This window comes from Neodiprion pinetum, chromosome 1 (genome assembly GCF_021155775.2).
Source record: "Neodiprion pinetum isolate iyNeoPine1 chromosome 1, iyNeoPine1.2, whole genome shotgun sequence".
NCBI classification, from domain to species: domain Eukaryota; kingdom Metazoa; phylum Arthropoda; class Insecta; order Hymenoptera; family Diprionidae; genus Neodiprion; species Neodiprion pinetum.
In genome coordinates this window covers 9,711,522-9,737,023 of record NC_060232.1, presented here as the reverse complement: position 1 = coordinate 9,737,023, position 25,502 = coordinate 9,711,522, and the positions used below count along the sequence as shown (strand labels likewise).

Sequence of the window (25,502 nt, the reverse complement as noted above, 5' to 3'; positions counted from 1 at the left end):
AAATCAAATTCAAACTTCTGACTGTAGATGATAGCCAACTTGAAATGTATTTTCTTGTCTTTCGGTTTTCGTTAAAATATAACTAATATTTTTGTGCAGTATATAATCTGTAATGTGTACAAATCACCGATTTCTACTTTTTAACCTCGCTCACTTGTTCGGTTACCATTATTGCTTGAACTGAACTATGCCCATTTTCGCGTGAACATAAATTCACACATAATCCCGGTGAGTTCCTCTGACTTTTACAATTTTATGTCAGTCTTTAGATCGTTGACAGCACCAGTTAGTTATAGAGGACTAATAATAACGTCACTCGTCGACCATAATAACGTCAAGAATATTTCAGTCACGATTTCACCTCTGACAAAAACCTGAAAAGTCTGAACCTAAAACTGAATAAAACAGAAACAATGTGAGAGTATAATTTGAAATCAATGAGACAAAAAAGGTACTCAGAAACATAAAAGAGTGGTACATGGAAAAAATGATCAATTGATAGACTAAATCGAAGTAAAAGAAAAAATCATAGCACGTGACGATTGAGTGACGGCTACCGCTTACAGCAAACCGCCGTCGCGCCGCTCGGGTAAATATACACGGAGGGAAAGGAATTCTTGAACGAACAAAATAGATTTTGTTGAAGTCCGTATTCACTTCAATCCAGCATCCCTCATTTCTTCCAAACACAATGACTTCGATTAAATAATTTCGATTTAGTTAGTTCGTCGAAATGATTTAGTCAAGCGAATTCCTTGATTCAATGAAAGCCTTTCTTCAAGACAAAAGTATTTTGATTTGAATTAGGTAAGTACCGCGTTCGCCTCATTCGACTGATACATTGAATTGCATCAAACGCATATCACTTGACTCTAAATAATCCTTTCCCTCCTTGTAGAAGGAAAAATTATTATACGATCGATGGAAAGGGTGGTACGGAGAGTGATTGGCAGGGGTTAGCGCGGTCGCCTAGATGCGACGTGGGGATTGAGACTCGCGAGGACCTTCGGGCATAGTCATCCCTGCGCGGATGCAGGGTGGAGGAGAAAAGCGGCTCTCAGAGATGAAATGAGGGCGTCGGCGCCGCGCGCCGGGATTTCGTCGACGCAGCCGCGTCTGGACCACCGTGGCGTAGAACTCCGTTCACCATAGTCCGCAAACAACTGGCCAGATGACATCCGCTTGGAAGCGCAGTTTACCGCTGGACATTAACGAACTAGTGCAACGGTGATGACGGCCGTCCCGTTCTTCGTCGGCTGCATCGTGTTCGGTACGTGAAATACGAGAGTGTCTTAGGAGTAAGTCTGAGTCTGGTTAGACTACTTGGAACATCAACGGCCATTGAGGTCTCGCGAGCTTGCACGTAATCCCGGAAGCCCAAGACAGGTCGTCGTCTATCTGGAGAAGTATTTGCGCGTTAGTCAGACTTTGCGACTAGATTATTGCAGGTGAACCCTTGGATCTCAGGTTTAGCAAATCAGGACAAGGTGCTTCAGCTAAAGTCAACCACCTGTGAACCGAGTGAGCTTGGCGTTTGGCCAAGATCAGGGAAATGTGTACTGGCTTGGGCGTGTGACTGAATTTTGGAGAAGTAGTATTGACAATCGGGATGACTTGGTATTGGCTAACGGTGAACGTGAGGTTTTGGGATACACGCTTTTCGGTTGGTACACGCGGTGCTTGTAAGTGTTTTCTCCCGAGCACAAGGACAGAATTCTAGTAACGATCGATATACTTTATTTCGTAATGAATGAATCGCGAAGGAATTGACACGTGAGAGTTTTTTTATTTAACGTTTCGTTTTGGCGATTCGCGTTATTAGCAATGTTTGCAAACAATAAACTCTGTGCGGTAATCAGATAAAGAATTCGTAGTACCCAATACTTATAAAAATGCGTAGCATCTACTGAGAAATTGTATAAAAAGTTATAGGACATTGTTTCATTGCGATGGTTCGAGAGATACGAAAGGAGGTTAGACGTTTTGTATTGACGCATACATTGTGTGATTAACAAACGAGTCGAGTCTAAAACAAGATATCCACGATTCGGTCACATCGGTCTCTGGTATCTGAAATTCTTACAGAAATCACCATCTTCGACAATTGTAAAGCAGCTTTGTTTTGTACATGAGGTGGAACGTTGGAAGGTTCGAAGTAATGCAAATGCAGAGAAGAATATCGTGGTTGTTTGAGCTTATCGTAGATTCTGCCGTGGGCTGCTTATTATAACGCTGCGAGGATCAATTGTTAACACTGGAGGTTCTGCAGTGTCTGTTTGTCCTATTTTCTTCCATCTTAAAGGTGTCATTTTTGTACCTCATACTTTTTGAAATCTAACTAGCCTTCGGTAAATCAGTAACCCATTCAAGTGTGCAAAACTTTTGTTTCAGAGTTTGTTGCAAACTTGTCACGCATAATTCCAGTAAGTTCATCTCTGTACGCCGACTATAATGCGCTTAATCACAAAATTATTGACCCTAGAACGATAAGCTATAATATCAGAATCCATGTTTCAAATCAGTTGTTTATAATATTTATTTACTAATGTATCCTCGGTAATTTGTAAATGTGGATAATTAATAATGCGAACAATGCCACTTCAGTGTATCTTTGATTTAGTTCAATTTTTAATACTGCCATTTAAATTTTCTCACAGAAGAAGGTTGCGGCCAGTTTTATAGTGCGAAAAAATCACGCCAAGAAATTTTAAAAACCGTAACTATCATCCTCAAATTTCAGTGGTATAAGAAAAATAGTGCGTGGATGAAATATTGACAATCGGTTTTACCCAAATATAGCAGTCGTTGTCTTGATCTGTTTCAACAAATTCACCACGTGAATCGTGTTAATAACAATAATCGCCACGTTTGTAAGAAGTATTCATAGTATTAACCCCAAGAGTACACACTCGAGTTTCACAGGCCCGTTCAAATTCTTATCATCTGCTACCATGGGACCCGTAACGTTACAGAAGCAGCCCTATCACGTGAAAAAAAACTGGTCTGTTCCCTAAAATTTCCGCTACAAAAAACTTCGGTTGTCGCTCCACTGCGAAACTCTGCATATCGAAAGACAACAAAGTGTCTCTCAGACCCCGAATGTTTCGTACGTAAAGATGGAAAATTTTATTTTCATATTTTTTCCCTTGAAATATTGTAAGATCCTTAGAGAGGAGCTCATCTCGTCGTTCAAAATTCATCTATTATTCGCTAGATGTTGTAAGATTCTTGTTATTCGTGGTCGAATAAATCTCGCGTACGAAGTCAGAGGGGTTCGTAAATATTAATAATTTCAATTTAGCCGGGGATTTTACCCATTTTCAAATTCGTAAATCAGATACACTTATCCCCTTGGTCCTTCTGGAATTCGACCAATCCCGAAAATATAGCTCTGTAAACAACTCGTGCAAAATAACAAGGTCGCTTTCTACCCCAGGGATCAACCTGTTGGTTATATTCACACCGTAATTCAATTACAAAATATTCGAATTGAATACGAAACCGAAGTATGTTCAAATATACATGCTCCGCGTAGTTTGTATATCATGTAGGTATATTAAAAGTTTCAACTCTGATATATATCTAATATACTCTCTGATGTCGGTGAGTGACTCTCCGCTTTATGCTTGGTCAATTACGAAAATATTTCCTACGACCATTAACGAGCCGAACTACATGATCTGCTTTACTGAAAACACGCCTAAATTTCGGTAATGGATGATAAAAAAATCTATTTTATTATTATACTGCCATTACTTTTCCTACCTCTTCAATAATTTATATTTTATAGTGCCGAAAAGAATTTTCTGAGTTAGAAACTCATAGCTACTTAGTACACGACAAAATATTTTTGTTAGTAATAAACGTCACAAATGTATTTTAGGCAGAGATTAAATGACCAGCAAAAACAATCCGGTATTTAGATATAGTTGATTTTATAAATTCTAACCCTGCGAAAATAGACGTGCTTAAACTAGAAATGATTTTTTTTTTTTTTTATTTTGCTAATGGCGAACAGATCAGCCTTATTTATGGGTACATATTATGATAAATTCTTGCTGGCAATATTTTTGGGAATTTATTTTGGCGGGAAAATGAACAGAGTAATTTGGCAGATGGTTTTCACCCTCGCGAGAGTGAAGAAAAACACACATATAAATATACCTATACTCGTAAGCCATGCTATAGGGACATGATGCCTATTATCGTGATTAGAAAAGTTGGGATAATTAGCTTTTTGACTAATGTACTTAAATGAGAGTAAATTTGGGATTGCAGGTTCGATAAAGAGTAATTGATAGGGAATTATTTGATACTTTTTATTTATTCTATTTCGAGATATCGGGTATTTCCGCTAATCGGGTATTTATGAAATTAACACAAGGGTAGGTTACGATGATTCCTTAAAAAATGCTAAAGTAAAAATATCAAAATTGTAAACAATCGCTTGGATGTCGATGTTTCATTTTAAACCGCTTCACAAGGTTGCAAAATCTAATAGATTCATTGAATTTCGTTAGAATTTGCTATTGACTAAAAAGCGACTATTTCAGTGAATTTATGCAGAACAGTTTTCCCATTGAAATAAGTCATCGTGAAGAGTAATCAAACAAATTCACCAGACGTTTAACTATTTTAAAGCGTTCAAAATGCATTACCTGTTCTTGACTTTGTAAGAAAAACATCGTAGCTTACGATTACTTAAATTTGATGATTTCCAAATGATAGATCATGATCAAATTAACGAGAAGGTATTGAATTAATCAATGCGAAATGTAAGAAATACACAATTACCGTTGGCAGTGTTTACTTTAAAAAATGAAAATTCTGTATCCCAACAGGTGAAGTTATTATAATGACTCCGATAGTGAAAAATTGAGTTTTCACTAGATCTTTCCCTTCTATTGTGTAAAAAATCACCTTCGATTATTTTCGAATGAACTTTTGGGTGGGTGGGTGTGTTATATTTGACGATGTTCTATGAGCTCAAAAACCACCCGAATAAGAAGTTCGTAAACTGACCCATCAAGGTTAGCCAAATTATCCGCTTGGTTGTTCGAGTCCCACGTAAGCTGGCATAACACTTTTGTCACAAATTTTAAAATACGCTAATTTCCAATAGTTACTGAAATATTTCAGCGGAAATCGTTGATTACAAAGTATGCCGGTTAGTAATTAACGCACTGCGACTCTTACAATAAGAAACAGATTGTTTTGTCAGTGTCATATTGACCACTGGATAAATTATTATAGTTGTCCGTAATATTAACAGCTTTATATTTGCAGATTGATGACTGGATTTCTACAGAGAAATACACGGCATGAAGTATCTAAAAGTCGCCTTGTTCATGTTCAACCTCTTAATATGGGTAATTATTCAAGTTTACAATAATGTTTTGACAATGTATCAAATTTTCTATATCGTCGTGCTCAAATTTAGAAAAATCTTTCAGAAATTTTTTTCAGCTGATGTAAGGCTACCAGGTTTATCTCAACTTACTGTAACTGTCTTTCAGCGCTCTCTCGTGCCATAGAACTTGTGATAAATATCGAATTATCTGGTCACGTATCACAAAAATGCATCAGATACATGATAATAATGAGTTGAACGTGTCAGAGTCCGAATGGGAAATTGTTTCAATTCGACGTGACGTTGTAATCAAGTTTGCTAATTGGTTTGCGTTGATCGATACGTTCAATTAATTGTTCAGATTCATTGGACGTTACTGAATATTCTCTCTCGGTAGTAAACACTCCAGTAACAGGTCACCGTCCGAAAAAACTAGCGTATTAAATCTTCGAGGAATCCTAAATTTCTACAATAAATATTTCAAAATCAATGGTATCTTACGGAAACATTGGAAGAGAAGAACAATGTCCTAGAGGCAATGCGAACAAATTACAGAGTATTTCAAAAAACAAAAAATTATCATTAATCTACTCCGCTGAATAGTAAACTTTTTCTAACCGCAGCATATCTAGCAATTAAGTTAACGAATTACATCATTCGCACTGTTCGCGCGTGTACCAGTAACCCTGGAAGCTAATTATACATAATATAACCGTCTGTACTTTTTGTATTTTAGTTTGCTGGCTGTACGGTCCTCGTAATGGGTGCCTGGCTCTTGCTGGAACCAAGCAAGGGCCATCTCTTGAACCTTTTCGTCCCTGATGTGACGCCGCACGAGACCATTCATTTGGTTGCTTACAGTCTTCTTGGTCTTGGCATTACCGTCCTCACGGTTGGCTTCTGCGGATGTCGTGCTGCATTTCACGGCAATCAATGCATACTGGCAATCGTAAGTGATTGGTATAATCATTCAAACAGCGGTACGGACAATTTCGAACACGCTATTCTTAATTTGCTTAATGGAAATGTTTCTTTGACCGAGTGGAATTGCACGTTTATCCTGTGAATACCTATGTAATGACACTTGGACAATTTACTATGACTCTCGTTTACGTTACCTTGTTTTTATTTTGAGCATCGGAGGTTGTTGGAAGATTGCTTCGTCAATCTTACAGACATCAAGAATCTGTTGACTCAAAATTATTGTCCGACCTTAAAGTGGAGGAAACATAGTAACACTTTTCGTAACGTGACAACAGATTGAGATTTTCTTTCATTTTTCCTTCAAACTGTAAATTTTCAGTCGATTATAATAACAACGTCCCCTAAGAAACTGCTCATCCGAAAGACGATCAAATCGTCAGTCTGGTAATTCTGAAATTTTCCGTAGTACATGAGCATGCTGATCGCTCTGATAGTGACGGAATTGGTGACAGCTGCGGTGGGTGGACTGATGATATTTCGCGTGCTTTCCGGACTGGAGAAGAGGCTTGGCGAACGCCTTTCTGACCATTACGGTTACAACTCAAGCAGCGACATCTCGTTCAGTCGCAGTCTCGACTTTGCACAGTATAAGGTAATCGCGCAGCTTCCACGTCGTTACGGAAAGTTAATCACCCATTACACAAGCTCGATAGTTCTGCCTTAATTAGGCTATCCTAGGGTTTGGCAAATTATATCTTTAGTGCAGCGATGCAGTGTTGCCGTTCAATTTCCGGACCAAGAGCAAAGTACTATTGCAAAGAGCAGAAATCATACATCATACATCATACATAGTATTAAAGTTAGTAAACCAAAGTCTGGATGTTCGGATGTTCAGAAAGTGACGTCACTCAAATTTTTTTTTTTCTCTTGACGTCATCGATCTATAGTAATCGTCGACGACGAAAATCAGCTAGCCGAATTCCTCAGTCTAGAAACAACCGCGCGGCAGAGCGGACGTATGAGAATCGCGCTCCGCAGATTTCGAGTCGCAGATTTCGAGTAACGGGTTCTATACCTCCTGGATCCTGGGCTCCGGGTCCGCTTCCTGATGCAACTCGAGTTCCAAAACAAGCGCTCCGTAGTTTCTGCGCTCCAGGTCCGCTTCCTGGTGAAACTCGACTTCCAGAACAAGCGCTCCGTAGTTCTGGTTGTCCAGGTCCTTGACCTGATGACTTTTGACCTTCCGGACTAATTTTCAAGTTTACAAGTTTGATTATTGAAAACGTCATGTTTCGTACTATCAAACCAATACGCATGCTTCAGATAACATTTCGATTCGGAAAAAAAACCAAACGACCAGGATCAAGAAATTGTAATTGGTGAGTGGTTGGCATTGTATACATAGGAATTTATGACACTACCGTCGTTCGATTAGAGCTAAAATTGCTGTGCGTCGTGTTTCAAATCTGTCAGCACTTAGCCGATTATTCTGTGGTATTTTTTGACGAAATTTATTGTCATATTAATTTGTAACATTATATAGAAAAAATTTTACGGGCAGATTCGGTTTGCGTCACATGCACAAAGACAGTGTTCGTTCTGTATACTGTGAAGCAAATACCAGAATTTTTTGGGGGGTCATCGTACCCCAGTCTCTCCTACAACTATGTCATTTGGTAAAACACTGACAACGAGTAAGCGAGCGCAGGAGCACAAAAACCAGTCACACTAGGTATCCGACCCCGAGCGAGCTTTAGCGAGCGAGTGTTTTAAAACTAGTACTATTTTTAAATGACGTATCAATTCATTATTTTCAAAAGGTTACCTTTGTATAACACTATTATGTACAACTTTGTAAACTGGAACCTGTTTGACTGTTCATATTGCAACTTACGTAGTATAGTGAATATCAGTTTGATCAAATGTTCAATTAAGGCCGTCTATTAGTGGTTGTATAGTTCATTTATTAACCATCGATTAATCCACTACAATTAATGTCCATTTGTAAACCGTTATACATTTACATACTGACTTGACTCACCGTTGATTTTTTGCAGTTTAATTGCTGTGGAATCCACAGTGACGAAGACTACAATGACACAGCATGGTGGAAGTATATCCAAGAAACTCGAGGCAAACGACAACAAGTCCCTTTGACGTGTTGTGTGCTGAACATCGAGGTACGTTCAAGGGTTGATCATTTTTTACATTGTACCAGGGTTAAAGTCGAGGGCAAGTCTCTTTGACGTCTTGTGTACTTAGGAACATCGAGGTACGTTTAAGGGTTAATGATTTGTCACTTTGTACCAGGGGTACACAGCTCGATAAATATCCCAGTCGTTATAATCAAACAAGGTGATGAAGCTCGGGATAAACAAAAACTGTTATTTAGACTATATTAACGTTGAAATCACCTACGCTTTGTGCTATTGACGTAGAAAGTAATTACTAACAAGTACTCGATGCTCGTCCTCAACTCCTATTTCAAAGCAGTGCTTCACTGTACGTTTGTAAATATGCGGACGAGTTTAATTTTGATCGTGAGCCATGAATCGAAAAATTTTTAATCTGTTTAGCCTGAAAACGCTGGGAGTCCGATCAGCGTCGTATCCAGAGTGTTTCACAGAAACGTGAGTCGAAGTAAATTTAACAACTATCTCGATCAGCCATTGGTCAATCTATCTAGTTGCGTCTTTATCTATGCTGAACAATGTAACTAATTGGTCTGATTTTGCTTCCAAATCTGTCAGGATGACGAACCGTGGGTTCATCCTCAACCAAAAGACGAGCTATCCTGTCAAATTCCAGATCCAGAAGGTCATGCCAGCTACAGACATAAAGAGGTAATTTTTCAGTGTTACTCATACCATGCCTGAAAATTAAATTATCCAACAGAGAGCAAGTCTCTCGTCAATAATATAATTAACTGGGCGTAATAGCTCTGTAGAAAAACGAATGTGAAAGTATCAGGGTAGCATCTGCCTTAGCTTTCCACAAGAATTTCATTTTCTAAATGCTTAATTCCATTATTATCACGTGAACGTGAATATCTGTACATATCCTTCATTATAACTGCACGTGAATATGCATGTATCTAAGTTGGGAATCTAATATGCGTTCTCATGTATGCCAGATGACTAGATCTCCTATAGGTATAAGTTTCTCATCTTCGAGATCTACATTGCTTAAAGAGTTCAAAATTGACTTTCCATACAGGGCTGCCTTAACAAGATTATCACCTGGCTTCAAGTCGAAAGCTTCACCCTTGTGTTCCTGGCCATGGCCATGGCCGGTATTCAAGTAAGTACCTGTAATGACGTTAAGGCTTTTTATCCAGTCCAACGAAGAGATTATCCATTCCACTATATGATTTTAATACCCAGATCTTAATGAATTCGCATAATACATTTCAGTAATGAGTCGAACTTCACGTTTTTCATAATTATACGATACAAAAAAATGTTCCATTTTATTCCGAGGTGTCTGTTTTTGATTATCGCTGCGCTATTCGTTGAAAACTGCAGTTCTTTGATCCTTTTGTAATGCTCAATTTCAAGCACGTCATGCAAACAGGATCTCTGCACGCGATTATCACTGTATCTTCATATGTTTCAGACATTCGGTATCATCACCTCTGCCTTTCTCTGTCGCACTCTCAGAGATATGGATATAGATTGAATGCGACTTAACAGCCGACCGTTGCCCGTTCTTAGCGTCAAAAATCTGACGGAGTAGACCAGATAAATCAGCTTGCATAAAAACCTAGTCAGAAGAGTGTCTCGTGCGACGATAACGCGTCTCGAAGCAGGCAAAACCTATGTTTGTTGCTATTATTCCATACGTCGACCGAACGAACGAATTACGTCCTTGTGCTATTCGAGTATGTCGACAAGTCGTTGAACGTTACTTCAATCGATGATAAGAAATTCTTGTACGCAGCGTTGACGCAGCGATTAGCTAGAATGGTCAATGCCACGGTCTTGTATACAGGCCCGGCAACTCTGGTGGTGGGGAACGTATCGCCTGATTATGAAGGGTAGAGGTAAGTAAAAAGAATCTCAAATTGGTTTTAACTGAAAAAGTGTCCACCATAAAGCTAGAAATAGTGGTTCAATAAGTCGCCAGAATGGCGTTCATAAGCAATAATACTTCAATCTGATTGGCGCTTTGTAGAATTTTTTCTACAGCAACGTCATCTTAATTTCACTCTATTTTATGGACACTTTATGTACACGGACGTAGTCTTGGACAGTTTTTGAGACGCCCCCAGCATCGAAAATTGAGCGGAGTTTCCGAACCTGTATACGAGGCTTTCTATCAAATAATGAATATTACGTGAACCGCAGATTTAAATTCGACTAGTGTTGTTCTTGCTGTTAGTACAGTCACAAAGTATTAGCACCTAAATGTGAAATGGGAGAAAAACAAACAATACGAAACAATTGTTGAAACCGCATTCGGAGCTTCATTTTATTATATCCTAGCTGATCACGACTCGGAATTGTTTATAGGTCCACGCGTGAATGCGGCACGCATTATAATGTAAACGTCTTCTGTTTGTGACGTAATTCAACTTCTAAATATTTTTAATTAAAACGCATGTGGCCTTGTTGCACTTAAGGATTGATCATTACGCATTGGAGTGTACAATTCATTTAACTGATAATTAACTGATCTCTGAATTTTTACGCCAGGGAGAAATTTATTCTTCTACTATTTGACATAATCTTATTAACTCACACGTATGATCCCAATCAGAAAATTGTTAATTCGTACGGTGCATACTACAAGCTCGAAGATTGAACATCAAACAAGCTATTCGAGGAATATTACATTCACGTTCTTCGCAAAGTGGAATTCAACACTTGAAAATTCGTGCTGAAATTAATCACTGTGAATTTTGATCAAGAAGTCTCAGTCCGTCACCCTCAAACCGTTTTACTGATGATTTTCACGGAGTAATTAACTTCCGAGTTCACGTATACAACATCTGGTTCTAATCAAATTACCGCACGATACGTGGAAAAGAGTTTAATTTCCGAATATGACTGCATGCAGGCAAAACTGCTTGGACTTCCGCTTGCCGTGTGGTACGTAAACGATGTCAGAACCAAGCATGGAAAATTACCTCGATTGTAAGTTGAATTTTCAATTGGGAAGAATTCCACCCATGCAGAATGTAAGAAATGATACTATTGTATAGAGTCAATTGTAAAGCTTGAACCGAAGGCATGAGTCCAATGTGACTTCGTCGATAAGTGGTACATAAGTAATAGTTGTAGGATATACCGTGGTTTTACGAAGAGTGCGAATTGTGTCAGTCACACGTCTGTATTAACGTTACATTCATCTGAGCTATCTCTATACATCGATCCGGATGAAATCGGTATTCGTCTGGTGATATTTGTATATTTTTTTGATACTTAGTTTGCGTCTATGTTTAACTTCATAAAAACCTGGGTCAAAGTGACCTATTCTTGGAACATCGATTCCGATGCAACTACAAGGTATAAAATTTGGAATGCAATTAAAGAATGTTTAATATCCATTCAGTACAAATAAACCGTGTCACCCAGAAATCTATCCGTGCCATCAATGACCGAAAATATTATACTTCAAGCAATGATTATTTTACCACACCGATACGTGAGATTTTTAGCCGCTTTTTCCCTTATGAACACTCGTCAATATATCGTGGTTGAATCGCCGCTTAAACGTATGTATTTACCGTATGTATATAACCGCTTATAAATGTTACAAGCAATCGCTCTGAACGAAGTGAGGAAATACTACTTCGGTTTGAAGTTATCTGTCCATGTAAAGAGTGTAATTGTATCCAAATTGAAAATGTCCTGAGAGAAGTTATAAGTATACCCGCATCAGGCTATGTTGAATAATATTATACAAATCTCTATTGTATGTATACAAGTTATATATTTACGGTGAATCCGTTACATACCGTGTAAGAAATTGTTTGTACATAGGTATATTAAGTGAAAAGATATACGAAGTATATGTTTGTTAGTCGTCACGAGAGATGCTAAATAATTATTGACGTGAAAATATGACTGTGTTGTATACGTACCGAGATGAAAATGTGAAAACTAGTTGACTGAGTGAACGACTGCGCATGCGCGAGATACATAATTCATATCTATTGGTCGCAGAAATGATGCCGCGGAAATATTTTCGTCTGCAAGGCAGGCCAGCCAACTTCTTTTTATTTGATTATATTGTTGTTATGATGACTCGTAGCAGTTGCCAAATAGTCATAATTCATCGCTTTGTTAACAACGAAAGTTTGCCAAGTTTTCTCGAATCACTGATCCATTATTCGAAATTTCGTTATTTTAAAAAAAATTCGCAATGCCTGTATAACCTCTGTGTACCGCGCTTAACAGCTGAAGTTTGGGGTGGCCAACCTGCGTGAGAAGACAACAAGGCTTGCGCATGCGCACTCGGTCACTTAGTTTGCTAACCTTACCATTTCCTCTCGGTATATACCTGCTGCACTCGAGGAGTTCCAAAAAACCTGTCGTTTCAGAAAAAGTTATTTTTAATAACTCGTGTCACGTATGATATAAATAGCATTACAGTCTCATATATTTTCGAAAATTGTTTCATCATTTTATGCAATGGAATGACGTGTAAGAGAGAAAAAAAATACACACATGAAGGATAATAAATTTAGTATATGTATGTTACAAAATATTCACAGATTTCGAAATCTCTAAAAATATGAAACTAGTAATTTGACTTCTGCTCACTTATAATTCTTCACGTGCGATTACGCATGTCATCGGTGTCCTTGATCGAAGAAAGCTAATTGTGCTACCAGTACTGCATTCTACTCGTGTAAGTAAATACTTCGATCGTTGAGCTTTTGCACGGGCCGTGAGTTCAGAAGAATCGGACCGTCCAGTGAACACAGCTTTCGGAATTTCGCGACCTGAAAAGCATCCGCAACTAGGTTGTTATGCAACATTCATAAAATGTTACAATCTTATTGAATTAATGTTTGAGATTGTACTATATTTTCAAGAACATGGACTGATAATGCTGCCTGTACCAGAAACAACACAAATTAAGTTGTTTAATCATTGCAAAAATATCTACTGATATGCATTTTACTTGATAACGTGAGAAACAAAAAAAAACACCCGAAAGTAATGACATTCAAGTCAGTGATAATTGAACACCTAATAGCAGTGTATGATCAATGACTTTTCACTATACCTTAATGAAAACAAAATTGAATCACTTGATTGACTCGCTTTATAATATACGACAGCGGCAATGTTATTGAGTCATAATTATTTGTAATTTTCAACAACGCTGGAGAAGATAGCCTAAAACTCGGCGTTGAAGTGTTTTTTTTTTTTCATACTTCAAACCAAAATAGTATAATGATTGACTAGCAGTCACTTATGTTAGTGATAGTTATATTTGTTCAGTTCCCCACCAAAGATCTTATAACGAGAATATCCTTGGGATTTCAGATAACAAGCGTCACAATTCCTAAAGCCTGATATCAAACTAACTTGGCTTGATGAGATTGCGATTGGTTCTGGTTGAATTATCCAAGTGACGATTTCGCTGCACGGTGGCTGCGTCAAAGAGCCGTTGTAGGTATAGTAATTCTTTTCGAACGGTGGAAACATCCATTCAAGAGGAAACGGGGGAATGTAAGCCTTTGCGCCGGGTTGACTGACTCGCCATAAGTTGGTAACGATGTGGTCCAAATAGGGATTTTCCACGTTGGTGATCTGTTCAAAAATAAAAATGCACCATCACAAGGCATGTCAATGCAAGACGGTCTCCTCGTCACTGTACGAAAAAAGTTTGGATCCCGCGGCTCACCTGGAAAAAGAACGAAATGATCATCACACCGTCCTTCGCTCCTAGTACGATAGCGTCAAGGGGAGAGTTGAAGCCTCGCTTAACGTGGATCATCTGTAATTCCATAGGGTAACGGACGTAGTCGAGAGTGTGTTCGCTGCCCTCGACATCCGACGGACCCCAGTGGAACATCATCGAGTAAAAATCGTAGCAGCCGTTGAGCGGACCTCCCTGAATGGAAGGCCTTGAAGATCGAGTCCAGAAGGCGCAAACCAACACTATTCGTATTTAGATGAAACAGAAAAAATGATTCGCAAATTGAATTGTGGCATTTGATATCGAGTGGAAGTCATAATGGCTCGAGATCCAGTTCAGCATTTTTGGGAACGATTCATTCCGAGCGAATGTAGGTTCAGTTACGATTTAATGGACAGTTAACGACTCACTCGGGAAAATTGAATCAACCGTCCGGTAACGTACCGTTATTGCCGTCATTGGCCATCGTCATAGACACTGGCTGGATGCTGTATCCTCTCCACTTGAGAGGTTCGCTCGGTTGAACGACACATGCCGAGCGTGTGACAATGTTGACGGGGGATTGAGAGCTTCCGCCACTCTCCGGGTAAGAGAGTTTCCAAGTATGAGGTCCGTTGTGGTCCGCATATCCGAATATGAAAACTGGCGAGTGTTGGCAATCCAACGGCGCGAAAAGCTGGGTCCAGTCCAGAATTTCCGTCAGGAGCAAGGCTGCAAAGAGATTTAAGCGGATAATCACGGGGCTACAATAAATGCCATGTCAAGGGAATTGAGGACAGTTACTGGTAGCCAGTTTTTTGTTAGGTACTATTCCCCAATAATACGATGTCATCCGTCAGTGATAAGATCGAAAGCGAATATGCGGCAGGAAATCTTATCTCTAACGGACAAATTTACTGTCAGTGAGACTTCACGAGTACCGATTGATTTCTAACCAAGAAAAGGCTCTCGGCATTGCGGATCATGCCAGAAATTTTCGGGCCGCAAAACTCCTGGGTTACAAATACTCGTTGATGGTCAATTTTCATTTCACAGTATAAACATGTCTCGGTCGTACCTATGAGCAGGACGCTGCCACACACGACCAAAAATTCTGGTAGTGAAATGTCAAACATTTTGATGAACCTGAGAGTACAGAATGGGATTTGGTTTATCGCGGAACATGGGGAACAGAATTCGTCACGCCAATTTCTTCGTTATATTGACACCAGCCTCCAGATTACTTGGAAATTTTATTTCTCATTCATTTATTTATTTTTCACACGTGTACAAAAATTCTTGAAAATATTTTTGTGTTAAATCAATTACTATAGAGAGACAAAACAGTGGGATTGACGCTGGCTTGTTCCGTGTGTACAAAAACATCAAGCTGACAACTCCGTGCATTGAACAATCGATAAATTCGAGTTAGGCAACCGTGCAGAATAGATATAAGTTATCATCCAGTACAGATACCGACAATCGATTGAAAACCCAGTCCCTCGCAATCAAACACGTGAGTTACGGTCACGATTGCACGTGGAAATGTTATTCGATTCGTATAAGAAAATATTTCCAATGAAGAGCGAAGAGTAGTCTATTTTTCTTGATCGCGAATTTCCTCACACTAAATGAATATCACTTATTTGCCTGGTATGATTATTCTGGTACATCAACGAATTTTTCTGGCAAGATTGTTTGCACCAATTTGTTCTCGTCGTCGATCGTTAACATCATACACACGCAGAATTCAAGCGACTAGTCGTATTTATTCCCAAAATGTCACTGGTCTAGTATTCCTGAAAAGTACCTGATAAATTTCTAGCTATCACGACTGTAAAATGCAGTACAAGTTGAATTACTGCTATTACATAAGAGCTCAATTTTGTTAGCCGCCACCCATCATCATTAATGATGAAAAAGAGGTAGCTGAAGGCGCTTTTTGCAATCTTACGCCCTCTTCATTACCCAATGACGTTACATTACATCAGTGACACCTGCAACCACGTAGATTATTGCGTCTTTTAGGTAAAGTAAAATCTTGTTTCTTTATATAACCTTTAAAATGTTCAAGTGTGTAATTTATGAAACAAGGTAATTTTGGTACAGATGTATGTGCATAAATGCCTTAACCTTCCAGCTAACTTGTTTTCAGTCCGAAACAAAATGCAACTTCGATTCTATACGAATTATGTGACGCTCCATCTCATTTTGTTATGTCAGTTGCATCACCAGTCATTGACATATGGTTGCGATAGAATTGAACGCGCATTTTGTTTGGGAACGAAATCAAATTAGCCGGAAGGTTAAGGCTTTTATGTATTTTACTGTACAATAATGATCATTAATGTATCCCCAATGGCTCACTATTTATTTGGAATAAAAACTGGAACGAGTTTCCGTGCTATTTAAATTTTATGCGCCAATGACTAGCGAGGCAAATGACGGGAGAAACAAATGATACGTTGATCATAGACACGTGAAATTTATATATAAAGAAAACTCGTTTCAGGTTTGATTCCAAAAAAATAGTGATTCATTGGGATTCTATTGATAAACATTACTGTGCAGTACTACTACATGATCTTAATTCAAGATGATGCGAATTGACAGCAGACAATGAATAAGGCTTTAAATAAAACGCATGACAGAAGCAAAAATGCGTCAGCAACGTAATTCCAGATTTAAAGCGAAATACGAACATCAAGAAAAGTATTATTTTATCCAGCGGTAATGAAAATAAATTTATTCCTGTTATAGTATTATATATGCACGGGATCCTTATAAACCCCACTGAAAATCGTTGTTTTATAGTGACATTTCGCGCGTAATAATTTATTCATCGAAATCTAAAAATCACATGAACTCTCGTACCATATAATTGCACTTTCGTACATTACAGATACAAGCGTTTTGCACGGGGCTTTTACGAAAGTGTTTTATGTGATCGATCATTTGCGAGTAAAGCCGGGACGATACTTCATACCTAGGATTTTCAACTACACCGCATGCAACCTGCGATTAATGCTAATTAAAAATCTATCAACGTCTCGCTAATTAGTCGTGCAACGTGTGTTGAATATACTTGTTCATAATACTATGTAAGTGAATTATTATTGTAGCATTCAAAGCGAATTGAAAAGGCTGCAGTAGTTATGTGTTGATTTCGGTAAATGAGGGAAATGCAGATTCAGTTGCAGGTTGTATCTGTTTTCTAAGAAAAATCAGTTTTTTTCTGTACTAATATAAAACTGGTTTTGATTTATCGATTCTTCACACCTGGTGATGTTTAAACCGAAATAAACATTTAACTATTCTCGACAAAATATTTTGGGTTTCGAAAGGTTTCTATTTCATCACGGATGACAGACAAAACTTCGATGGGAAATCATTTTAACAGAAGTATTTATTCGAAAAATGCCTGACTAGTTTCGAGTTTTAAAACTGTCACTAACTAAAGATACAAATATTCTTATTTCTTACCAACGAAACTTTTGTCAATTTTTCTATGTTCGTGGAATCGACGTTGCTGTTACAAAGACTTCAAAACCATTTTGCTTTGAAACATTAATTTATTTATTCCTATATAAGCACAATTCATTCCTGTAGATAATCTGTGAAGTGAAACGAACGTCAGAGGGCCTGAAATAGGAACTTAAAACATGTATTTACATGTATACACAGTAACGTAGTTCATACACCAGAATTTGTTTATGAATGAGATTACTATTCAAGCCTCATAAATCCACTTGAGACAAAACCAGTTGTAATATCTAATTCTGAGGGTATCTAGTGTTCGCCATTTAATTAATTCCCTGATTGTTTATTTTCTGATAGGTAATAAATAATGGTTCACTTATCTCCTATCAAAATCACTTAACACGCAGCTATACTTGACAGCAGTAGCGTAGCACTCGAGTTCTAGGTTCACGTACATATTACATGACTAGTTTCACCGGATTGTGATTAAATCCATAAAAAACAAAAAAAAAATCCTTCACGGGACTACTTTCAAGCTGCAAGAAACTTCGTTTTCTTAAACGATATACGCAAGTGGGTGCAATCGGGTTAGAAGCTGAGATGTTTTCATAATATTCATTTGTAAATGAATAATGCGAATGACTATTTATTACGCTTAGCATTAAGTGAAGATTATCAGGACAACACGTGAAATATTTGCGACCCGATAACAATCTGCAATGAGATATCGAAGCGAAACTGCCGACGCAGCTGTCAACCTATCGCGCACATGGATTACCAAAGAATTTTCACATAAATAATGATCGACAATCAGCTAATAAAGGTGACTATAAGTATGAGTCGTCGTCACGTGCGGCATCAGTCGCGAGATTTTCATTTGTAATTCAGATTGATTCGAACGCAAAAGTGAGAGTGCTGAAACCACATCGGTAACCACATAATTAACAGGTCAGTTATGATTTCGCTAATAATTGGTCAAGGATGTTGTGCATAGAAAATGTGCATCAATCAAGTTCTAGCAGTGAAACGACGTACAGAAACATCCAGACAGTTTTAACGGACGGGCTGTAAATAAAAATCACTTTCTTGTGATCCAGTAGGGATAACGTAGAAGTGACTGATGACCTATTACAGTTGTTTCTCGTGTTTATTCTGTAGGTAATCAATAGCGCGAAAGAAAGTTCATCACGATGCCTGGAAATCAGACTCGCGCTTTACGTCGTCGTTCCATGCGACGCCAGGCTAGCCTTCGGAACATCGCAAGCACCGAGTGTTGCAAATTGTCTTGCCGAGCAGGTCAGTATCTTTATGGAAAAAAAAGAAAATCCAAGGAAATTATTCTTCGAAAGTACGATTAATTCAACCTTTCGTAAATACGTGAATTACAGGCCTCCGTTCATCTAAAGCCATCAAAAATGGAGCCACGCAATTAAAAAACGACGGAACGATCTGCACACATATCAAAGGTATTATTATCTTTTATTATTCAGCCGATACATGGCTTGCTTGAATATAATCGAGCAGGAATTAAGTGTGTAAAAGTGTGAATATTGGTTACGATTTTGAAAAATCATTATTTTTTTTAGCAGGGGAGTTGTAAAAATATTTTTGCTATTACAGTACAGCTGCTTATGAATCGCAAAATCAACGTCAGGAAAATAATCGAGAAAAACAGAAATAATATTGAGATAAAAAAATTTACCTCACATTGAATGTATTTTTTGAATAATTTTCAAACCGATTTTTTTATCAATATCTGTATCATCGTACATACGACCGTAAAAATACTTTCGTGACTTATTAGTTAAATGACGTTTATTTCGATATTCTCAAAGGCAAGATTTTCAAATTGAAACATGTGTATTATATAAATATACGACAAAGTACTCTCAAATCACTGTACTCAACACATATCGTTTTAGGACCTACTGGTCAGTCTCCCGTTGATTTGGCACCTACTGAAGTGGTACGTAACGAGGAGTTTCCACCACTTAAAATGACAGGACACTGGACTCCACTTGGAAGCGCTTTCATGTACAACACGGGAAACACAGGTGAGACCTAAATGGAGTCAACTTTGGTATGGCAATTGAGAATCGCGTTATCTTGTGCCCCTCTTTCTCTCTCTCTCTCTTTTTCTCCCTGCGAACATACGATTGACTGCTTTCCTCCGATCTAACAGCGTTTTACTCAGTTTTCTTTCTTTTTTTTTCGAAATCTCGGAACAGCCGAGATTAGAATGAGCCTCGACCGACCGCCTGCCATTTTGTCCGGAGGACCTCTGAAGGACGAGTACGAATTCGCACAGTTGCACTTTCACTGGGGAGCCAGTAACTGTCATGGTGCTGAACACTCTCTCAACGGAAAATTGTAAGCATTAAATAAATACATAAGATTTCAAAATTGGGTCGAGCTTCAAGTTCAAAAGTAAATTCTGGTCACGAAGTAATTTATTATAGTTCATACATGCATTTACCAATCATGGAATGGTCAAGTAGAGTACCAAGAATATTTAATTAATTTTGAACATTATTTTACATTATCGAAGCCCGAACGTTTCTTGTAAATATTTGATTTCGTTATTCTTTGCTTGTTGTTTTTCTCTGTCATTTCAGGAATTTTTTAGCACTTTCTGCTTCTTAACGTAGTAGTTCCTTAAATTTGTGAATACAACTATAACTACTCTCTTATACATACCTATATACAAAATGACATTTAACAAATGTGGCTCTTAAAATCTGTCAGGTTCTCGATGGAAGCACACGCGGTGCATTTCAACAAAAGATATGAGACTTTTGAAAACTGCTTGGACAAGCGTGACGGTGTTGTTGTTGTTGGCTACTTTCTGCAAGTTGTAGGCGATGACAGAACTGAGGATCATCCACAATTCGCAAAGGTTACGGACCACCTCCATCACGTAGTAGAGCCTAACACGAAGGCAGAACTTCCGCATGGTGAGTAAATTTCGCGTTATGCAGGATTAGGAACTCGAAAGTAAAGCCAGTAGATTACCATGATTCGATGACTATTATTACAAAAATAATTGCAGACGCTTTAGCCTGGATGAAGCAGGGTCGGTGTCTCTGTAGTGGGTACTACACCTATCACGGCTCTCTTACCACACCACCCTACAACGAATGTGTAACGTGGATCCTGTTCCCGGACCCAATAAGGATCACGAAAAGACAGGCCGAGCTTTTCCGCAACATGAAGTCCCACTCGGGAGGCTGCATTACCGCCAACTTCCGCCCTGTTCAAGGCCTAAACGGAAGGGAAATATTTTTTGGAAGTTAATCCTCGAAGCACGATGTTCATTTACATTTAAAACCTTTGTATTTATTTATGACTAGCAAATAGCCATATATGTATCCTCAGTATTCTACCAAGTAGAGTTTACCGCAGTTTTTCTATACTATGTATAAGCTATAATTATGAATTATTTTAAGTTATACCTGTTATCGAGGGAATGAAGTGAAATAAAGAACGTATCTCGATTAACATCGACACGCTAAGCTCGCGTTGATGATCGATCGGTAAACGCCAAGGTTACCATCATCGTTGTGATGTGCGAACTATTATCAGCTGTTTCATCTGCACATATGATGGATCTTCTGTTCATTGAGATAGCTGCACGATCAAATGCAGTGTCATACGCCGGCCAAAGTCAACTCAATTATCCAACAGGATATATTACACGCGTAATTTACCAGCAAACTCGTTTCGTCGAGTGGGCGATGGTCAATCGATATCTGAAAGGACCTGAGCGAAATTCACGTGTTAACCGTCATTTGCATTTTGCCGTTTTTAAATTTAACCGGTGTGAAATTTCACTGAAAAAATAGAGCAAAATAGTACCTTGGAATCAGAATCACTAGACAACCAAATATGAATAATCAACCCAGTAAGTTGATTATGATACAGCGGTGATTTGTGGTAAATATTAATTAAGTGTTATTCACTGTTACACCGAAGGTAGGAAACAGTTGGGTCAGTCCCCTATAAATCTGGATGAAGAGAATGTCATCGGGATCCAGCTCCCACCGTTAATCATGAGCGGACATTGGAGCCAAGATGGCTACACCACGCTCGTTAACACGGGATCAACTGGTAAATACTTTTATAACCGGTTCACGAAGCTATTTTCACTTGCAAAAAAATCCCTTCGGTCATCATTGCGGCACAATGCCCTTCACCAAATCAAACCCTGATCATTTCATCATCCTACGCAGCACGTATCACCCTTGGGGGTGAGAGAATTCCAGCAACCATTCGCGGCGGGCCTTTCGGAGACGACGTATATCAACTCGACGAAGTCACATTTCGTTGGGGTTCGGCGGACTGCATGGGAGCTGAGCACACGTTAAACGGCACGTGGTTCACAATGGAAGCCCAAGCCCTTCACTGGAATTTGCGATATGGTGCTTTGGAGAAGTGTTGGGACAAGCGAGATGGCCTTGCCATTTGTGCCTATTTTCTTCAGGTTTATCAGCTACCAGCCTGGGAGGAGAATCCCCTATTCAGCAAAATCACTGACAACTTGGACAAGGTCATTCAGCCCGGAATATCCGCGAAGATAACTCCAAGTATCTGTACAACTTTTTCAATTATACGTGTATTTTTTTTTAATCCCTCCTTCTCCACTTTCCTACGTCAAAACAGACTAACACAAATCTGTCCTAGTACTAATATTACCATTGTACTATAAACAGCACGAATTCACTACTGCGATTTCGTATGATCAGAGCCATTTCTTTATTTCTACGGCTGAGGAAAACGTGTTGTAGTGTTTTTATTCATAACTTCGTATAGAATGGGACTGTTAAAGCTCACTATCGCGTTTGAGATACGTGGACTTAGATATTTGGAGATATGTGTATACAACAACGTCGAAATCTCATTTATCTTGTGATTTTATCAAATATAATTATCAAATCACGCTTGCTCTTTTTTAGGTTTACCAATTCAAACTTTTCTGTACATCTAGATTCGTTGTGCTGGATGAGGCAGGCCTGCCAGACACCGGGATACTACACGTATCAAGGCTCGATCACAACGTCTCCGTATCACGAGTGCGTCACTTGGATAATTTTTCCGGAGCCTGTGAGGATATCCGAACATCAGGCAAGGATGTTTCGTAGTTTACGGAATAAATATGGCAGCTGCATACGCGAAAACCATCGGCCCGTTCAACACCTCAACGGACGAACAGTTTACTATGCTAGTTGATATGGAACAGGCTATTCCACTACAGAAAAATAAATTAGGCCTTGATTAGTTTCTTCTGAGCACTAAATGTTAGCCGACCACGGGAAGTTAACCATCGACTTATTTCCAGTGTAATTATACCTTGGAAGATCGCGAGAACACACATACGATCTAAATTTTGCAAAGAGTTCAAAAATATGTAGCGGTTGTGTAATCGGCGGTTGTTTGACCTCATATAATTCACTGCGATTGAGGTGAAATTTTTTCGTGTTACGAACTGGAGCAAATACATTTTATTACACTTCGACCTCCATCAGAATAATTCACTTGATACAATGGTTAAGATGATATTGATAAAAACAGCAATTACGTATGTATGGTGGATTTTTTATTCTCAACCTTCGTACTTACGTTTCACCTAACTGTTTTGGTCTATGGATACGTGAATGTGAGTCGGAAATCGAAGGTCCTCGCATGACTTACATTCATTCAATAATGATGCCTGATTGCGGTTTTTGCAAATACTTTCTGAACGATTGTAATCAATGAATTATTTCAGTTCTGAAGTACATACCTATTATAATTGTTATTCCATATCGAATCATGTTCTGATGTTTGCAAATTGTAGTTATGATGAATAAAAGTTGTACCCAAACTCGTATTGAGTTGTCAATAGCATTTAGTTTATTTCATTATAGAATAAACGATAAGCGTGTTGACTACTATTCCATATTTTATTCTGCTTACCGAAATGAGAGCTGACCGCATCAGAATATCGAAAAAACCGACTGAGGGACGATTTTGAAAATCGGAGTATACGTAAGTTTGGGCATTGGACATTGCAGATCAGGTGTCAACTTTTTATTAGCGTCCAACAAAATAGTAAGCATGCAATTATTATACCTATACATCGGTCGTAGGGAGCCAAGCTAAAATATAGATTCCAAGACAGCTGCAATACCGATTTCAGTTCCTCCAGCAACAAAACGTGACCGTTGTAATTTGGAGCCGTTCAGTGAGTACTAAAGTATTTACTCCACACTTCGATGTTGACTGATATTAAACTAAAGCCTGGATGAGCATAGATAGTAAATACCTGATATTTGCTGAACTCGCTTTTTTGGCCTCTTCTCTCAATTTGCTTTTTCCTTTACTTTTACCTAGTCGGAGACCTTTCCTTCAGGTTGTACTTGGAAAACGTCAAACTCAATGCTAAACTGAATTTTTGCACCTTGTTTGAGACCTACTTTTAGGCAAAAACAGTGAGGATTTTGGATACTCTCCATTTGGATTTTCGATGAAAATTCGACGATTCTGAATACTACTGGAATAAATTATTTGATAAACTACTCCATCATAATTTTTCTGAAGAAACCGATTGAGCGTAGTGCCATTACGCTGCAATTAACACATTGGAAGTTACAGCCTAACAACAATGAATTTTGTTCCTCATTTTTCTGCGAATGATCCTACGCTCTTTTCCTTGTGTTTTCTCGGTTCCTCGGGGTCCGATTGGTTAGGAAAGGGTCACAAGAATCAAAAATCTGAGACCGATAGTTTTTTGGCGAAAACATAGGCGTGAAGGTAGGGCTAACCTCCTGTTTTTATCGTTGACCGAAGAAGATGAAGACAGTTGCCCTAACGGGCATTGGTGTGACAACCGTAAATCGCTCCGTGAGATGTTCCAACGGTAGAGTTGAGAACTTATTGCAGAACATCAGAGAGTTACCGATTTCTACATGATGCTGGCTGCATTCACCTTCCAAGTAACACAGTCTTCGCAATGGTGAGCCCAAGCCAGTACTTAGCCGGTGTGTACTCATCGAGTTTAGGCGTTACCGAGTTGTCGGCGATTCAAGAAATTAATTATGAGAATATACTTCTTCCGAAATTCGTAGCAATACAGTGATTTAATTAAAGTATAGGTACCCGAGAGAAGAATGTACACGCAGATCATAAATAATGATAAATCAGATGTAATAATGATGCAGAGACCAAAAAATATATGTACGTATATGCGGTCCATGTACGATATTAATATGTACGACCCGTTTACGATTAATACGTGATGCATACTATAAATTTTATAATTTTCCAGGAGACAAACTAGATTATCTACAATAATACGTCGATAATATGAAAATAGAAGAATTATTCATTTCGAAATGGGATTCTATTCGACACGCGCTCGATGTATTCCATAACATTAATATTCATAATTATTCCAACAACATTTGCTCTGTCGATCTTGAATTTTCGCAGGCGTAGAATCGAAAGGCTGTTTTAGCTAGTCGCAAGTAAAGTATCTACGTTGGGTAGAGAAACACAATTGTTTTTCGAAAAGTGTTCGTATGGAAAAAAATTCAGAGTAACTGTCATGTATCACGGATGCGCTAATTTTGATCCAGATGAAATGGATGCTCCGTATATGAGACAGTATTTCATGCAGTGTCCTGATTTAAAGAACTGAAAAGGTGATAGGGAGAGAAAGAACGAAGCTTCTTAACACTTCGAGTGTATTTTAACACACATTTGAAAGATACGAGCAAAATTTTTCATCATCCAACTGTCGCAGAACGGCAGCGTTATCAGCTGACCCGTTAACTGAAGGATATATCTTCAGTCAACGCCTGACCATCGCAGGGCCTGGCCGCTTGAGTCTGGAATCGGCAGGAGAGATAAAGTGCGT

General features: G+C 38.5%; 4 protein-coding genes across 4 annotated transcripts; 3 read left to right on the top strand and 1 right to left on the bottom strand.

Moving 5' to 3' along the window:
- Window positions 1-1,050: 1,050 nt before the first annotated feature.
- LOC124210668 (tetraspanin-11) lies at window positions 1,051-12,960 on the top strand. The gene is made up of 9 exons (XM_046608867.2): window positions 1,051-1,270; window positions 5,287-5,369; window positions 6,087-6,299; window positions 6,741-6,926; window positions 8,332-8,454; window positions 8,851-8,904; window positions 9,025-9,117; window positions 9,491-9,574; window positions 9,890-12,960. Exons 2-9 carry the CDS (start codon window positions 5,322-5,324, stop codon window positions 9,950-9,952), a joined length of 864 nt encoding a protein of 287 aa, XP_046464823.1. The 5' UTR covers window positions 1,051-1,270; window positions 5,287-5,321; the 3' UTR covers window positions 9,953-12,960.
- Window positions 12,961-12,982: 22 nt separating this feature from the next.
- LOC124218111 (carbonic anhydrase 3) lies at window positions 12,983-15,264 on the bottom strand. Its single transcript, XM_046624543.1, has 5 exons — window positions 15,207-15,264; window positions 14,594-14,860; window positions 14,135-14,391; window positions 13,816-14,040; window positions 12,983-13,223 (listed from the first exon to the last, which is right to left on the bottom strand). The coding sequence occupies exons 1-5, from the start codon at window positions 15,262-15,264 to the stop codon at window positions 13,122-13,124; spliced, it is 909 nt and encodes a 302-aa protein (XP_046480499.1). The 3' UTR covers window positions 12,983-13,121.
- Window positions 14,946-21,081, top strand: LOC124210667 (carbonic anhydrase 1-like). The gene is made up of 7 exons (XM_046608866.2): window positions 14,946-18,556; window positions 18,767-18,904; window positions 18,997-19,074; window positions 19,531-19,662; window positions 19,837-19,978; window positions 20,354-20,562; window positions 20,658-21,081. Exons 2-7 carry the CDS (start codon window positions 18,799-18,801, stop codon window positions 20,900-20,902), a joined length of 912 nt encoding a protein of 303 aa, XP_046464822.1. The 5' UTR covers window positions 14,946-18,556; window positions 18,767-18,798; the 3' UTR covers window positions 20,903-21,081.
- Window positions 21,082-21,271: 190 nt separating this feature from the next.
- Window positions 21,272-23,469, top strand: LOC124210670 (carbonic anhydrase 1-like). The gene is made up of 4 exons (XM_046608868.2): window positions 21,272-21,509; window positions 21,581-21,715; window positions 21,838-22,191; window positions 22,593-23,469. Exons 1-4 carry the CDS (start codon window positions 21,494-21,496, stop codon window positions 22,832-22,834), a joined length of 747 nt encoding a protein of 248 aa, XP_046464824.1. The 5' UTR covers window positions 21,272-21,493; the 3' UTR covers window positions 22,835-23,469.
- The last annotated feature ends 2,033 nt before the right edge of the window (window positions 23,470-25,502 follow it).

Bases quoted from the DNA above. Each gene is read 5' to 3' on its own strand.
- LOC124210667 (XM_046608866.2), top strand. From the start codon at position 18,799: ATGCCTGGAAATCAGACTCGCGCTTTACGTCGTCGTTCCATGCGACGC. The intron at 18,905-18,996 runs GTCAGTATCTTT...CGTGAATTACAG, and splicing joins CAAATTGTCTTGCCGAGCAG to GCCTCCGTTCATCTAAAGCC. The intron at 19,979-20,353 runs GTAAGCATTAAA...AAAATCTGTCAG, and splicing joins CACTCTCTCAACGGAAAATT to GTTCTCGATGGAAGCACACG.
- LOC124218111 (XM_046624543.1), bottom strand. From the start codon at position 15,264: ATGTTTGACATTTCACTACCAGAATTTTTGGTCGTGTGTGGCAGCGTC. The intron at 14,041-14,134 runs GTGAGCCGCGGG...ATTTTTGAACAG, and splicing joins TCATTTCGTTCTTTTTCCAG to ATCACCAACGTGGAAAATCC. The intron at 13,224-13,815 runs GTTAGTTTGATA...GATGCTTTTCAG, and splicing joins TCGCAATCTCATCAAGCCAA to GTCGCGAAATTCCGAAAGCT.
- LOC124210668 (XM_046608867.2), top strand. From the start codon at position 5,322: ATGAAGTATCTAAAAGTCGCCTTGTTCATGTTCAACCTCTTAATATGG. The intron at 8,455-8,850 runs GTACGTTCAAGG...TAATCTGTTTAG, and splicing joins GTTGTGTGCTGAACATCGAG to CCTGAAAACGCTGGGAGTCC. The intron at 8,905-9,024 runs GTGAGTCGAAGT...CAAATCTGTCAG, and splicing joins CCAGAGTGTTTCACAGAAAC to GATGACGAACCGTGGGTTCA.
- LOC124210670 (XM_046608868.2), top strand. The intron at 21,716-21,837 runs GTAAATACTTTT...CATCCTACGCAG, and splicing joins CGTTAACACGGGATCAACTG to CACGTATCACCCTTGGGGGT. The intron at 22,192-22,592 runs GTATCTGTACAA...CTGTACATCTAG, and splicing joins ATCCGCGAAGATAACTCCAA to ATTCGTTGTGCTGGATGAGG.